This window comes from Sus scrofa, chromosome 2, assembly GCF_054392235.1.
Source record: "Sus scrofa isolate SSC_HxYL_T2T_F1_AM1 chromosome 2, Sscrofa_HxYL_maternal_Yorkshire_Landrace_v2.0, whole genome shotgun sequence".
NCBI classification, from domain to species: domain Eukaryota; kingdom Metazoa; phylum Chordata; class Mammalia; order Artiodactyla; family Suidae; genus Sus; species Sus scrofa.
The window spans coordinates 145,550,753-145,567,926 of record NC_139384.1 but is presented as its reverse complement, the minus strand read 5'-3'; the positions used below and the strand labels follow the sequence as shown (position 1 = coordinate 145,567,926).

At 39.3% G+C, this 17,174-nt stretch overlaps 1 protein-coding gene across 6 annotated transcripts in view; it reads left to right on the top strand.

Annotated features, from left to right (window-relative positions):
- KIF3A (kinesin family member 3A) overlaps positions 1 to 17,174 on the top strand; it is a 137,497-nt gene that overhangs the window by 20,791 nt on the left and 99,532 nt on the right. For all 6 annotated transcript variants that reach the window (XR_014838764.1, XM_085014525.1, XM_085014524.1 and 3 more), the window contains exons 3-5: positions 1,859 to 2,003; positions 2,334 to 2,418; positions 16,222 to 16,327. Coding sequence is in view for 5 of the 6 variants with exons in the window: in XM_085014525.1 (XP_084870651.1) it covers positions 1,859 to 2,003; positions 2,334 to 2,418; positions 16,222 to 16,327 (336 nt within the window). In the remaining variant the exon portion in view is untranslated. The remainder of the gene's footprint in view (positions 1 to 1,858; positions 2,004 to 2,333; positions 2,419 to 16,221; positions 16,328 to 17,174) is intronic.

Sequence of the window (17,174 nt, the reverse complement as noted above, 5' to 3'; positions counted from 1 at the left end):
ATCGGTAATATTTCATTGTATATGGGTACAGTGTCTTCTTTATCCATTCATGTGTTGATGGGTATTTAGGTTTTTTCCATGTCTTGACTATTGTAAATAGTGCTGCAGTGAACATATGGGTGCATTTATCTTTTTGAATTACAGTTTTGTCCAGATATATGGCCAGAGTGGGATTTCTGATCATATGTAAATTATATATATATATTTTTTGTCTTTTTGCCTTTTCTAGGGCCTCTCTCACGGCATATGGAGGTTCCCAGGCTAGGGGTCTGATCAGAGCTGAAGCTGCTGGCCTACACCAGAGCCACAGCAACGCAAGATCCGAGCCTCACCTGAGACCTACACCACAGCTCATGGCAATGCCCGATCCTTAACCCACTGAGCAAGGCCAGGGACCGAACCCGCAACCTCATGGTTCCTAGTTGGATTCGTTAACGACTGAGCCACGATGGAAACTCCTAGTTTCTTTAGCCCTATCTGCATCCACCTTCCTTTTCCATCTCTATTTCTTCCATTCTGTATTTCATTTCCTCAAGTTCTCTACTCTCTATTTTGCCATTTGCTGTCCACTCTGTTCATGTCTAATTCTTGCTACGACATCAGATCATATCTTAAACCTAGCTTTTCTGGAAAGCCTTCCCTGACTGCTCCCAACCCCTTCCTGCATCAGCTCTCCTGTCTAGATTATATTCCTTACTGTCTTCTAGAACTGTGTTTCTCATTCCCAACACTCATCCAGCTTTTAATGATTTGGTCAACATGGCCTCCCCAAGATTACATGCACCGTAAGATTAAAGGTTGTGTTTTTTTTGTTTGTCCCTGTGTCCCTGGTGCCCAGTACAATGCCATACCCAGGTGTGTACTAAGTATTTGTTGAAGGAATGAATTTGGGTATCTAGAAAGTTTTAAGTTGTATCTGGAATTACATGTAATAATTGCATTGTCGCCTTTTTTTGTTGACTTTCTCTATTCCTTACAGCTGTTACTTAAAACAATTTTTTTTAAATTTAATTTTATTTATTTATTTTTCTCTTTTTGCGATTTCTTGGGCTGTTCCCGTGGCATATGGAGGTTCCCGGGATAGGGGTCCAATTGAAGCTGTAGCCACTGGCCTACACCAGAGTCACAACAACAAGGGATCCAAGGTTTGTCTGCAACCTACACCATAGCTCATGGCAACTCGGGATCCTTAATCCACTGAGCGAGGTCAGGGATGGAACCCACAACCTCATGGTTCCTAGTCGGATTCGTTAACCACTCACTGAGCCACGACGCAAACTCCAAAACAATTTTTTTTTTTTAAGTAATGAACTTATTTTAGATTAAGAGGGAAAAAAAGCTACCATTTGCCAGGCCTCAGGTTGGTCTCTTTAAGTAAATTGTTTCATTTGGTTCTTACTATCAATGTGGAGTTGGTTATTCTTATCTCCATTTTACCAGGAGATAATCTCTGGTTAGATATGTTGAAAGGTCAAATGGCAGAAACTTGTCAGATGAGTGGATTCAAGCTGAGATCTCTCTACTCTGGAACCTGTATTCTTTTGCTCTAACTATATTCCTTCTCTAATTTAATGTCCACATTAAATAATTAATACACACTTTCTAAGAAATTTCTTATGAGTAGCTCAAATGTCAGATTTTGCATTTATGGCATTGACTGCAGTACTTACAACAGTGCTATCTGTGCTCCTGTGGCGAACAGTGCGTATTGTACAGCACAGCATAGTAAAGGTGAAATTTGCACTGGAATAAATTTTAATCTAGGGTAGAAATTGCATCACAGTGTCAAAGGAATTAATTTTAAGAGCTCTTGTTCTGTAACATTAGACTAAAAAGTGATTCTCTTCATTATTTTCAGGGACTATTTTTGCATACGGACAAACTGGAACAGGTAAAACTTTTACCATGGAAGGTGTTCGAGCTGTTCCTGAACTTAGAGGAATCATTCCAAATTCATTTGCTCACATATTTGGTCACATTGCAAAAGCAGAAGGTGATACAAGGTAAATGAAAATTGTTTTCTAATATTGAGAAGTACAAACATTAGAAGATGTCTTCATATCTATTTTATAAACACATTGCAAAAGTGTTCTTTAAACATTTCAGTATTTTTTTATGTTGTTAAGAAATGATGTTTTGCTGGAGTTCTGCTGTGGTGCAGTGGGTTAAGAATCCAACTGCAATAGCTCGGGGTTGATCCCTGGCCTGGCGCAGTGAGTTTAAGGATCCGGCATTGCCACAGCTGCAGCAGAGATTGCACCTATTGCTCAGATTCAATCCCTGACCCAGGAACTTTCATAAAAAAATAAAATAAAATGATGTTTCATTTACAGATTTTTGGTTCGAGTGTCCTATTTGGAAATATATAATGAAGAAGTTCGTGACCTTTTGGGCAAGGATCAGACACAGAGGTTAGAGGTAAGGATAATTGAAATTGGAGCAATAGAATATGTACTAAATTAAGGTCTTTTGTGTACAAAATTACTTTTAATATTTAACTTATTTTTTGACCAGGTAATGTGATATCATGGTTTAAAAATAAAAATATTTTAAACATTTATACGTTGAAAAATCTTGTTCCTATCCCATTTTGCCCAGCCTAAGACAACCATTTTCATTCATCCTTTCAGTGTACCTGTTTTTTGGGGCGGGGGAGATGCCTCTGGCATGCAGGAGATCCTGGACTAGGGGCCAAACAATGCCACAACAGTGACAACACCTTATCCTTTTTTTTTTTTTTCCCACATCTTTTTAGGGTCACACCCGTGGCATATGGAGGTTCCCAGGCTAGGGGTCAAATCAGACCTGCAGCTGCCATCCTGCATCTCAGCCACAGCAACACCAGATCTGAGCTGTGTCTGTGACAGCTCACAGCTCATGGCAACGCCAGATCCTTAACCCACTGAGCAAGGCTAGGGATCTAAACTGTGTCCTCGTGGATGCTGGTCAGATTCATTTCCGCTGAGCCATGGTAGGAACTCCACAACATCAGATCCTTAATCACGAGGCCACCAGGGAATTTTCAGTATTCTTTACGTAAATACAGACAAATTTTATTTTTACTCCAAAAATAGCATACTATGTACATTGATAAAAGCAAGTGCCTAATTGAAATTTTTATTGAGGCAAGTGTAGATTCACTTGCAATTGTAGAAAATAATACAGAGGTGGCCCTTTGCACAATTTGCCCCAGTGGTAACATTTTACAAAGCCGTAATGCATTACCACGACCATAATACTGACCTTGATACAGTCCACAGATCTTCTTCAGATGCTCCCAGTTTTTCTTACACTGACTTGTGTCGAATACCATTTTATCACATGGGTAGATTGGTGTATCTGCAGCCACATCAGGGTACTGAACAGTTACATCTCAAAGATGCCCATGCTGCCTTTTTCTAATCACATCTGTCTCTTTTGTGACCACTACCCTCTGTTCCCAGCCCCAACCCCTGGCAACTGCTCATCTCCTTTCCAATTCTTCAGTTTGGTCATTTCAGAAATATTAGGAAAATATAACCACACAATATGTAACTTTTCGGAATTGTATTTTTCACTTGGCATGACACCCTAGAGATTCATCCAAGCTGTTTCTTGTATCCATAGTTCATTCCTTTTTATTACTGAGTAGCGTTGCATAGTGTATTTAACCATTCAGCTGTTGAAATTCGTCTGCACTGTTTACAGTTTGGGGCACTTATTGGTAAAGCCACTGTAAACATTCACATAGATTTTTATGCAAAGTTGTCATTTTCTGGTATGAATGCTCAAGAGTACTTCAGAATTTAAGTCAAACATTTAAAGTGTCAAAATACAGGTATTAAGACTAACTGAATGTAGTCACAGATACTTGTGATTTCAGTCTTTCTTTGACCTAAAGGAAAAACTATACTTTATTAATTTATTTATTTTGTCTTTTTTTTTTTTTTTTTTTTTTTTGGTCTTTTCTAGGGCTGTACCTGCAGCATATGGAGATTCCTAGGCTAGGGGTCTAATCAGAGCTGTAGCTGTGGGCCTATGCCAGAGCCACAGCAACTTGGGATCTGAGCCACGTCTGCAACCTACACCACAGCTCATGGCAGTGCTGGATCTTTAACCCACTGAGTGAGGCCAGGGATTGAACCAGCAACCTCATGGTTCCTAGTCGGATTTGTTAACCACTGAGCCATGACGGGAACTCCAAAAAACTAAACTTTGTGATTGAGAAACTCTAGTTTCTGTACTTTTGGATAATAGATTGGTACTAAAGACTATTTTCATCCTGCATCTTAGAAAAGGGCAATTGTGAGATTATTTGCATAAATGTCAGATAATCACAAAATTTGTAAATTGGTACATAATGCTTTTAACTGACAGGAAAGCTGCTTCACATTCATTTTTAAAATCGAGATATAATTCACATAGCATAATATCTTTTTAAAGTGTACAAGTTAATGATTCTTAGTATCTTCACAAAGCTATGCAGCCATCACTACTATCTAATTAGAACATTTTATTTATTTATTTTTTAATTTTTAATTTTTATTTATTTTTATTTTTATTTTTATTTTTTTTTTGTCTTTTTTTGCTATTTCTTTGGGCCACTCCCGCGGCATATGGAGGTTCCCAGGGTAGGGGTCTAATTGGAGCTGTAGCCACCAGCCTACGCCAGAGCCACAGCAACGCGGGATCTGAGCCGCATCTGCAGCCTACACCACAGCTCACAGCAACGCCGGATCGTTAACCAGCTGAGCAAGGGCAGGGACTGAACCCGCAACCTCATGGTTCCTAGTCGGATTCTTTAACCACTGCGCCACGACGGGAACTCCTAATTAGAACATTTTATTACTCAGTAAAGAAACTCATTGACCATTAGGAGTCACTCCTCGTTCCCCTTTCTCCCCCCCTCCTGGTAACCAGTAGTTCACTGTCTGTCTATGCATTTGTCTATTCTGCACGTTTCATTTAAATAGAATTATAGAATTTTTGTCTTATATGTCTGACTTCTTTCACTTAGTATAATGTTTTCAGGATTCGTGCAAGTTGTAGCATGAATCAGTATTTCTTTTTTATTTTTACAGCTTTATTGATATATAACCCACATACCATACACTTCATCCATTTAGAGTATATAGTTCAGTGTCTTTTGATACTGTCACCACAACTAGTTTTAGAATTCTTTTATACCCCCAAGAAGCCCATACCCCTTAGCTATCACCCCCACAACCCCACTCCACCTGTTTTCCACAGTCCTAGGTAGTCATTAATCTACTTTTTGTCTCTACAAATTTGCCCAATTGGATATATCATATAAGGGGATAACACAGTATGTGGCCCTTTGGACTAGCTTTTTTCACTTAGCATAACTTTTCGTGGCACAGGCATATTGTAGCATGTATTGGTATTTCATTTCTTTTTTTGCTGAATGATATGACATTGTATTTGATTCTTTCATCAGTTGAACATCTGAGTTGTTTCTTTTCGTCTGTTAGAAATAATACTGCTCTGAACATTCTTGTACAGATTTTTGTGTGACTATAGGGACACCCTGTTTTATTGTGCTACTAGATTATGCTTTTATAGATAATGTGTTTTTTTCAAAGTGAAGGTTTGTGGCAACTTTACATTGAGCAAGTCTGTTCAGCACCGTTTTTCCAGTAGTGTGCTTATTACTTCATGTCTCTCTGTCACATTTTGGTAATTTTTGCAATATTTCACACCTCCCACCAGCTCAAAGTTTGTGACTCGCTGAAGGCTCAGATAATGGTCAGCATTTTTTAGAAATAAAGTATTTTTAAATTAAGGTACATACATTTTTTTAGACATAACGCTATTGCACACTTAGTAGACCACAGTATAAAGATAGCTTTTATACACACTGAGAAACCAAAAAATTCATATGACTTGCTCTATTGCAGTGGTCTGGAATTGAACCTGCAATATCTTTGATCCATAGATTTTTTTCAGTTCTCCTGGTTGTATATCAGTGAATGCAATTGCTAGATAATGTGGTAACTCTATTTTTAATCATTCGAGGAACTACTAGACTGTTTTTCCAAGAGGCTGTATCATCTTACATTCCTGGCAGCAATGTATGAGGTGTTTAATCTCCACATCCTCATCAGCACTTGTTATTGTCACCATTTTAGTGGTAAAAGGGTATCTCATTGTGGGCTTGATTTCCATTTTCCAGATGGCTAATTACATTGAATATCTTGTCACACCATTTATATTTATTTTTTGGAGAAATTTCAGTTCAGATCCATTGCTCATTTTTAATTGGGTCTTTGTCTTTTTGTTATTGAGTTGTAATAATTCTTAATCTATTTTAGGTACAGGTTTGTTAATAGGTAGGTAATTGGCAAAACTACTCTCCCATCTGTGGGTTGTCTTTTCACTTTCTTTTTTTTTTAATTTTATTATTTTTTATTTTTTTTTATAATTTTATTTTCCCACTGTACAGCAAGGGGGTCAGGTTATCCTTACATGTATACATTACAATTACAGTTTTTCCCCCACCCTTTCTTCTGTTGCAACATGAGTATCTAGACAAAGTTCTCAATGCTATTCAGCAGGATCTCCTTGTAAATCTATTCTAAGTTGTGTCTGATAAGCCCAAGCTCCCGATCCCTCCCACTCCCTCCCCCTCCCATCAGGCAGCCACAAGTCTCTTCTCCAAGTCCATGATTTTCTTTTCTGAGGAGATGTTCATTTGTGCTGGATATTAGATTCCAGTTATAAGTGATATCATATGGTATTTGTCTTTGTCTTTCTGGCTCATTTCACTCAGTATGAGATTTCTCTAGTTCCATCCATGTTGTTGCAAATGGCATTATGTCATTCTTTTTTATGGCTGAGTAGTATTCCATTGTGTATATATACCACATCTTCCGAATCCAGTCATCTGTCGATGGACATTTGGATTGTTTCCATGTCCCGGCCACTGTGAATAGGGCTGCAATGAACATGCGGGTGCATGTGTCTCTTTTAAGTAGAGCTTTGTCCGGATAGATGCCCAAGAGTGGGATTGCAGGGTCATATGGAAGTTCTATGTATAGATTTCTAAGGTATCTCCAAACTGTTCTCCATAGTGGCTGTACCAGTTTCCATTCCCACCAGCAGTGCAGGAGGGTTCCCTTTTCTCCACAGCCCCTCCAGCACTTGTTATTTGTGGATTTATGAATGATGGCCATTTTGACTGGTGTGAGGTGGTATCTCATGGTAGTTTTGATTTGCATTTCTCTTATAATCAGCGATGTTGAGCATTTTTTCATGTGTTTTTTTGCCATCTGTATATCTTGTTTGGAGAAATGTCTATTCAGGTCTTTTGCCCATTTTTCCATTGATTGATTGGCTTTTTTGCTGTTGGGTTGTATAAGTTGTTTATATATTCTAGAGATTAAGCCCTTGTCCGTTGCATCATTTGAAACTATTTTCTCCCATTCTGTAAGTTGTCTTTTTGTTTTCTTTTTGGTTTCCTTTGCTGTGCAAAAGCTTTTCAGTTTGATGAGGTCCCATGGGTTTATTTTTGCTCTAATTTCTATTGCTTTGGGAGACTGACCTGAGAAAATATTCATGATGTTGATGTCAGAGAGTGTTTTGCCCATGTTCTCTTCTAGGAGTTTGATGGTGTCCTGTCGTATATTTAAGTCTTTTAGCCATTTGGAGTTTATTTTTGTGCATGGTGTGAGGGTGTGTTCTAGTTTCATTGCTTTGCATGCAGCTGTCCAGGTTCCCCAGCAATGCTTGCTGAATAGACTTTCTTTTTCCCATTTTATGTTCTTGCCTCCCTTGTCAAAGATTAATTGACCATAGGTGTCAGGGTTCACTTTCTTGATGTCCTTTGAAGCATAAAAGTTTAAAATTTTGATCATGTCTTATTTATCTGTATTTACTTTTGTTGCTTGTGCTTGTTGGTATTTTATCTAAGATGTTGCTTCATCCAAGGTCATGAAGATTTATGCCTTTTTTTCACTAAGAGTTTTATAGTTTTAGCTCCTATATTTAGGTCTTTTATTTATCTCTAGTTCATTTTATATATAGCATGTGAGGTAGAGGCCCAAGTTCACTCCTTTGCATATGGATATCCGGTTGAGTTATCACTATTATTGAAAAGACTACTCCTCTCCTGCCACCCCCATTGCAGTTTGCTTTTTTCACTGAACAGTGGATTGTGGCAGTCTTTCTATATTACTTCTATCCATGTTGCTGCAAATGGCATTATTATGGTTTTTTGTTTTTTTGTTTTTTTAGGTCTGCACCTGCAACATATGGAAGTTCCCAGGCTAGGAGTTGAATCAGAGCTACAGTTGCTGGCCTGCGCCATAGTCACAGCAACTCAGGATCCAAGCCATGTCTGTGACCTACACCACAGCTCACAGCAACACTGGACCCTTAATCCACTGAGTGATACCAGGATGGAACCCGCATCCTCATGGATACTAGTCAGATTTGTTTCTGCTGTGCTGAGATGGAAACTCCTATTTTGTTCTTTGTTATGGCTGAGTAGTATTCCATTGTGTATGTATACCACATCTTCTTAATCCATTCATCCATCAATGAACATTTAGGTTGTTTCCATGTCTTGGCTATTGTGTATAGTGCTGCAATGAACATAGCCATGCATGTATCTTTTTCAATGAAGTTTTGTCCAGATATATGCCCAGGAGTGGGATTGTTGGATCATGGGGTAGTTCTTTATTTAGTTTTCTGAGTTACCTCTATACTGCTTTTCATAGTGATTGTACCAATTTACATTCCCACCAGTGGTGTAGGAAGGTTCCGTTTTCTCCACACCCTCTCCAGCATTTGTTATTTGTAGACTTGAGTGGTTCCCGAGCTTCTTCATTTTGTTTGTATTTTTCTTATTCTGTGAATTTAGGGAAAACAGCTATTGTCTTGGAGGGCTATTTATATGTGAGAGTGTCCTGAATATTTTGTGAGAGCTTACTATTTATTTTTGGCATGGTGCTGCTTTTGGTTTGGCTGCTTGCTGTGTCTTTGCTCAGTGTGTGCAGGCTGCTATCACTTTGATAGGGTGCTGTGCATGCGTCCAGGTAGATGGAGGCAGTGGACAGGGCTAGTAGTCGGTGTCTGATTCCTGGGCCTTTGACAGTGGCAAGGACGCATGGGAAGGTAGTGCAGGTTGTTCCTCATTGCAGGGCCCTGGGAAGTAGCAGTGACCCTCAGTCAGGTGTAGGTGGTGCCCAGAGAGTTTGACATCAGCAGCTGCAGGGCATGTGCATTTCCAGGAGAGTAAGAGCAATAACGGTGGTGAGCACCACCCTCCTCTGTGCCAACCTCTGAGGTGACTGGGGCTGCAGGTGCTGCCTGTTCACAGACCCCTGGTATTGGTGGACCACACCCACCTCTGGAGTCAGAGATAACTGCTGTGGTTTGCCCCTGCCACCTGTACCACAGGAAGCGCCCCATCATGCTTAGCCCAAGCAGGAGAGGTGCCACCACTGGTAGCTGGTGCTCTTGCACCCATAGCCCCACCCTCCAAGCATCTGCTCAGTGATAGATAGTCCTATGGCAGTCCCCCCACCTCCTCTTGCCCTCCCCAAGAATGGTGCCTTGCTTCTCCTATGGGACCAGACCTCCTCGTGGGTTCCCTTGGCTGTGGCGCACTACTCCCCAACCATTGGCACACTGCTCCCCAGCCCCTCAGGCTGTCTCCACACAGCCAACCCTAGTCCTCTCCCTGGAACTGACCTCTGGAGCCTGAGTCTCAGTGCCCAGCCCCTGCCCAAGTGTCTCAGGCTGTGGTGTCTGGGGCAGTGGTACTGACAGCCTGTGCTGCTCTCTCACTGCTTTGCCCTCCTCCGTCCAGCTGTTGGGCTTTTCTCTGAGGCTTTGAGGTCCCTCTGATCTCCCCATCAGTTAGGTGGCTTCCCAGGGTACAGATTCCTTTCCTCTTTCACAGCGCCCTCTCAGGAGTGCTGGTACTGCCCTGATTCCTTTCTCTCTTTTTTCCTTTTGTTCTACCCTTTTGGAGGTTTATCTGCCAGCGTTCGGTAGATGTTCCCTGTGAATCGTTGTACATGTAGCCTTTGGTTTGTGTCTGTGTTTGTGGGAGAAGGTGGGTACCACATCTTACTCCTCTGCCATCTTAATCTCTCCCCTCCTCGCCCACAAATTTCTATACTGTTCTGGGCAGGGGAGTAACCGGCCCTGTTGAGATCCATTGTTTTAGTACTGTGAACTATTTGTTAATACAAATTAAATTTGTTTTTTTATGGAAAAAATTCTTTGATAGCGTTTCCACCCAAATTTTGAAAAGGTTTCATAAATAACAGTAATAGACAATAATGTATATCACTCACTCATGTTCATGTGCCTTATATCTAGACGAACTTGCCAGTTCTGAGTCAGACTCTCCACTAAATATAAGCGGTTAGTTTCCAGGAATGTCTAGACCATATTTGAGTTACCAGGACTCTCTGTAATGAAGCTGAGATCAATACATGGTGTCTGTGGAAAGGATTAATTCTTTCCCTTCCTTTTTCTCCTCCTGGTGGGGTCTTGCCTCAAACTAGGGCCAGGATCACCTAACGAATTTCAAAACCAGAGATGGAAAACAGGATTCGAATTCATGTGCCAAGACACTTATATGCACACCTAAGATAAAAGTCAAACCATTTCCCAAAGATTAACTTTGATGCAATAGAATAAAAGCCTGTACATAAGGAATTTTATCCCATTTTCTTTCCCTTTTACGAAACAGTTCTTGTTGACTCTTGGTGTTACAGTCTAAAGAACCTTTGAGGGATCATTGTTCATCAGAGCCTAAGGGCCGTGTGGTTTTACAGCAGAGTTTTATTTTCTTCGTTTCCGTGGGAGCATGGCTGAAGATCTTCCAGCTTCATAAAATAACGTCTTGCGGGACGACAGATGGAACAGAGTTTTTATTACCCATTATTCTTTCACAAAACTGACATGGCCAGAAACAGACATACTGGGAGATCGGTATCTGGTGTCTTCTCAGGGTCATAATTTCCTAGCACGTGAATGGAAAGTTTCCTATCTGCTCTTCGAAGTGGGGGTGCAGATGAGACTTGCTCTGACAAAGAGTTTCTCATGTTAGAGCAGTGCCAGATGGCCAAGGGATGCCGCCACCCAAAAGAGAAGGTCCAGTTAAAGCAGTACTCTGCTCAATACCAGATGACCAAGTTCTGTGTCTTCCCCTACAAAAAGTGAAATTCCGGTCTCGATAACTCAGTGGTGAAGAATGCCCTGGTGTCAGCTAACGCGCAGTCGCGCCCCTTACCAGAGACCATCTTGCAGACCAGGACCAGAGCCTTGTTTCCTTTACCGGGGGAATCACTGTACTAGGGGCTGGCAGGGTCTGGCTAGCAGCAAGTGCGTGGGTTGTCCCTTAGACAAAAATGCTCAGGCAGCTGCTGGGCAAGATCAACACCTTACTACTAGTAAAATTAGGGCTTAACGTTTATCTCATGAGAAAAAGGGTAACTTTTTTCCTGATGTATAGATGTATCTTGTAAAAGAGACCCCTCCCCCTAAAGCCCAAACCTCTAATTGGATTTAAAACAAACACGTGGAATTTAGTGACTTTGTGACTTTTGTCTCTGCTTTTTTTTTTTAATTAAAAAAATGAAAAAAATTTAATTATAGTTCAATTACAGTGTTTGGTCAATTTCTGCTGTACAGCGAAGTGACCCAGTCATTCATACATACACACACATTTTTTTTCTCATACTATCTTCCATCATGTTCTGTCACAAGTGATCACAGCAGGACCTCACTGCCTAACCACTCTAAATGTAATAGTTTGCATCTGTTAACCCCAGATTCCCTCTTAGCAACCACAAGTCTGTTCTCCATGTCTGTGAGTCTGTTTCTGGTCCATCGATAGGTTCATCTGTGCCATATTTTAGATTCCACATATAAGTGATAATTATATGGTATTTGTCTTTTTCTTTCTGACTTACTTCACTTCAGTGAGAATCTCTAGTGGCATTCATGTTGCTGCAAATGGCATTGTTAATCGTTCTCTTTTATGGCTGAGTAGTGTTCCATTGTGTATGTGGAGCACATCTTCTTAATCCATTGATCCGTTATGGACATAAAGGTTGTTTCCAGGTCTTGGCTGTTGTGAATAGTGTTGCAATGAAGATGGGGCGCATATATCTTTTTGAAATTGTAGTTTTATCTGGATATATTCACAGGACTGTAATTGGTGGATAATATGCTAATTCTGTTTTTAGTTTTTTTGAGGAACTTCTGTACTGTTTTCCATAGTGGCTGTACCAGTGTACATTCCCACCAACAGTGCAAGAGGGTTCCCTTTTCTCCACCCCCTCTCCAGCATTTGTTATTTGTAGACTTTTAATTTCTTATTTATGTTTTTGTCATACCCGTGTCGTGCCTGGACCAGGGTTTGATCCCACACCACAGCAGCAGTCAGAGCCACAGCAGTGACAATACCAGAGCCTTAATCTGCAGACTTTTAGTGATGGCTCTTTGAACTGCTGTGATGTGTTACCTCATTGTAGTTTTGATTTGCATTTCTCTAATAATTAGTGATTTTGAGCATCTTTTCATTGTGCCTATTGACTATCTGTATGTCTTTTTTGGAGAAACGTCTATTTAAATCTGCCCATTTTTCAATTGGGTTTCGTTGTTGTTGAGTTGTATGAGCTGTTTGTATATTTTGAAAATTAAGCCTTTGTCAGTCACGTCATTTGCAAATATTTTCTTCCATTCAGTAGGTTGTCATTTCCTTTTATTTATTGTTTTCTTTGCTGTGCAAAAACTTGTAAGTTTGATTAGTTCCTATTCGTTAATATTTGTTTTTCTATTGCCTTAGGAGACTGACCTAAGAAAACGTTGATATGATTGATGTCAGAGAATGTTTTGCCTGTGATCTCTTCTGGGAGTTTTATGGTGTCCTGTCTTATGTTTAAATCTTTGAGCCATTTCAAGTTTATTTTTGTGTATGGTGTGAGGGTGTGTTCTAACTTCATTTATTTACATGCATCTGTCCAGCTTTCCCAGCACCCCTTGGTGAAGAGAGGGTCTTTTTCCCATTATATATTTTTGCCCCTTTGCTTCCTTTGTCAAAGATTAATTGACTCTAGGTGTAGGTGGGTTTATTTCTGGGCTCTGTATTCTGTTCCATTGATCTGTTTTTGTGCCAGTATCATACTGGTATGATTACTGTAGCTTGTTCTATTGTCTAAAGTCCAGGAGGGTAAGTTTCCAGCATTGTTCTTTTTCCTTAGGATTGCTTTGGCAATTATAGATCTTTTATAAAGGTTCCATATAAATTTTAGGATTATTTGTTCTAGTTCTATGAAAAATGTCATGAATAATTTGATAGGGATTGCCAGTGTTTGTAGATTGCTTTGGATAGTATGGCAATTTTAATAAAAAAACTTATTCTTCCAGTCCAAGAGCATGGGATAGCTTTCTATTTTTTTGAACCCTTTTTAAATTTTTTATTAATGTTTTACAGTTTTAGCACATACATCTTTCACCTCCTTGGTCAGGTTTATTCCTATATAATTTTTTTGGGGGTGCAATTATAAATGGTGTTTATTTTTACATTCCCTTTCTGATATTTCCATTGTTAGTGTAAAGAACTGCAACCACCTTCTGTATGTTAATCTTGTATCCTGCTACTTTGTTGAATTAGTTTATCAGTTCTCATAGTTTTTGCATGGTGTTTTTAAGGTTTTCTATGTGTAGGATCATGTCATCTGCATGTAATTACAATTTTGTTTTTTCCTTTCCGTTTGGGATACTTTTTTCTTTCTGATTGCTGTGGCTAGGACTACTAATACTATGTTAAATAGAAGTGGTGAGAGTGGGCATCCTTGTCTCTTGTTCCAGATTTTAGTGAAAAGGCTTTCAGCTTTTCACCATTGAATCTTATATTGGCACTGGGTTTGTCATAAATAGCTTTTATTATGTTGAGCTATATTTCCTCTGTACCCACTTTGGTAGGGGTTTTTATCATGAATGGATGTTGGATTTTGTCAAATGCTTTTTCTGCATCTTTTGAGATGATCATGTGCTTTTTGTCTTTGCTTTTGTTAATGTGGTATATCACATTGATTTGCATATATTGAGCTATCCTTGTGAACTTGGGATGGATAGTATGTTACCCCCCCCCCTTTTTGTGTTTTTGGGGCCGCACCCGTGGCATGTGGAGGTTCCCAGGCTAGGGGTCGAATTGGAGCTGTAGCCACTGGCCTACTCCACAGCTACAGCAATGCCAGATCTGAGCCAAGTCTGTGACATACACCATAGCTCACAACAATGCCAGATCCTTTAACTTACTGAGCAAAGCCAGGGATCGAACCTGCATCCTCATGGATACTAGTCAGATTCGTTCCACTGAGCCACAATGGAAACTCCGTGTGTGACCTTTTTATTGTGTTCTTCAGATTCAGTTTGCTAATATTTTATTAAGAATTTTCACATCAATATTCATCAAAGATATTAGCCTCTAGTTTTCTTTATTTACATATTTTCTATTAAAGTACAGTTGATTTAGAGTGTTGTGTCAGTTTATGCCATACCGTATAGTGATCCAGACACACACACACACACACATATATATGTATACACATTGTTTTGCTCATACAGTCTTCCATCATGTTCTGTCCTAGGAGATTGGATATGGTTCCCTCTGCTGTACAGTAGGACCTCATTTTTTGGTCATATCTTTTTCTGGTTTTGTGTCAGAGTGATGGTGGCTTCATAGACTGTCTTTAGTAGTTGTTCCCTCCTCTTCAGTCTTTTGAAAGAGTGTGAGAAGGATTGGTAAAACTCGTCTTTCTTTTGCTTGTTTGGTAGAATTTGTCTGTGAAGCCATCTGGTCCTGGACTTTGGTTTGTAGAGAGGTTTTTTTTTTTGATTTTTTGAATTACAGATTCTACTTCACTTCTAATGTTTGGTTTATTCAAGCTATTTCTTCTTGATTCAGTTCTGATGAGCTGTGTTCTTCTAAAAACCATTTCTTCTGGGTTGTACAGTTTGTTGTCATATAATTGTTTATAGTATTCTCTAAATTTTTTTTTTTTGTATTTCTGTGCTAACAGTTGATGTTTCTCATTTTTTATTTCTTACTTTGTTTATTTGGCTTCTTTTGCATTTCTTGGTGAGCCTGGCCAGAGGTTTGTCAGTTTTGTTTACCCTTTCAAAGATCTAGCTGTAGGTTTTGATTTTTTTTCCTATTGTTTTTAATCTCTATTCTGGTATTGTTTTTTAAACTTTTGTCTGTCATCTTTGTCTGTGAGGTTTTATTACCTATGGAATGGCTTGTCCTACTGGTATCTTAAGCTTCAGTTTCACGTCTGTTGATTTATGGAGGTGACTTCTAGCACCTTACAAAGTGAATTTGGTATTTCTATTCGTATTTTACAGATAGTAATTTAGATAAAAATATTCTACATGCATCCTTCAAATTTGGTGAAAGTTCTCATAAAGTTACTCACAGAAAGGTAATATTTTTACATCAATACTACAGAGCTGATTATTTCATGCAACTTTCATCCTCAAGTGGCTGCAGATTGCTCTTAAGATAAAGACCAATAACTATGCTTAATCTTATCTCTGCCTACATCTGTAGCCAAATATTCCACCTGTTTCCCTTTTGTCCTCTACTCTTTCCCTGGCTTTTGTTTGGTTGTTTTCTGACTGTTTGTTTGGCGGGAAGTGGCATGTGGAAGTTTCTGTGCCAAGGATCAAACTCAAGCCACAGCAGCAACCTGAGCTGCTGTAGTGATGGTGCTGGATCCTTAACCTCTTACACCACAAGGGAACTCCTGTGCGATTGTTTTTTATTTTAGCTAGTACCCAGTGTTTTTTTCTTTTTTTTTCCCCATTTCAGTATTCTTGTACATACTCTTTTCCTCCTATTCCAGCAGAATTGGCTCCCTCCTATTTAGTCTTAGCTTAAACATCATTTTGGGGAAATTTATCCTGTCCCCATTTCACTAACTTAAGTCTCTCTCTATATATAATATATTCTCATAATTTCCTATTTTTTTTTCTTCATGGCGTTGTAACAATTGAAATAAAATAATTTTGTGTGTAATTATTCATTTGTTCTCTCTATGGATTGTATCCTCCACGTGTAGAAACTATGTCTGCCTTGTTCATCAGTGTATCCTCAATATCTAGCATAGTGTACAACACACAGTAGGTATTCAATAAGTAACTGTAGAAGAATTACGGATATATATGTAAAATCTTATTATTATTTTTTTTTAGGTTAAAGAAAGACCTGATGTTGGAGTTTATATTAAAGATTTATCAGCTTATGTGGTAAACAATGCTGATGATATGGATAGAATCATGACACTGGGCCACAAAAATCGTAAGTATTGTGCTTAATTGTGATTAAACATTTGTGTATGGAGTAGAGTGGTTTAGAAGCAAAACTGCTATGCACTTTGCCTTGTAAAGATTGGATTTTTAGGTTTCTTGAAAACCCTTTCTCTTTGATTGTTTACTATGTGGAAAGCATGTATGAACGAAAGATTGCTTTCCATGCTGACTGACATTTTGCTTCTTAGTAGTAATGCTATATCTTTGAGACCCATATTGCTGTTTCCTGTTAGCTATAATAATATTGATTACGTTTATTGAGCACTTACTATGTGGCAAGTGCTTGTGCAAATGCTGTATAAGCAATGATCTAATTCCAAAATGAACTGTGAAGTATTAAATTCCTATGTTATGATTGAGGAAACTGAGGGTTAAAGTAACTTGTCCAAGGTAATATACTACTTGATAAGTGGCAGAGTGAGTATTTGAGTATTTTCTATTAGTCAGTATTGACCAGGCATTATAATGCCTCCACTTTATTGACAAGAAAAGTGAAACAAATCAAGTTTTTTCTAAATAAAAAGCTTCGGCAGTATTGCTGATGCCACAGGTGTAGTACTAATGATGTTGCTATCAGCAGTTAGAGATGAGAGGCAAAAGATAAAAACACAAAATAAGCATTTTTTTTTCTTTTTGTTTTTTAGGGCTGTCCCTGTGGCATGTGGAGGTTCCCAGGCTAGGGTGTCTAATCGGAGCTGCAGCTGCCGGCCTTCGCCACAGCCACGCCAGATCTGAGCTGCATCTGCAGCCTACAACCTGCAGCCTGCAATCTGGCGTAGCTCATGGCAACGCCAGATCCTTAACCCACTGATCGAGGCCAGGGATCGAACCCGCAA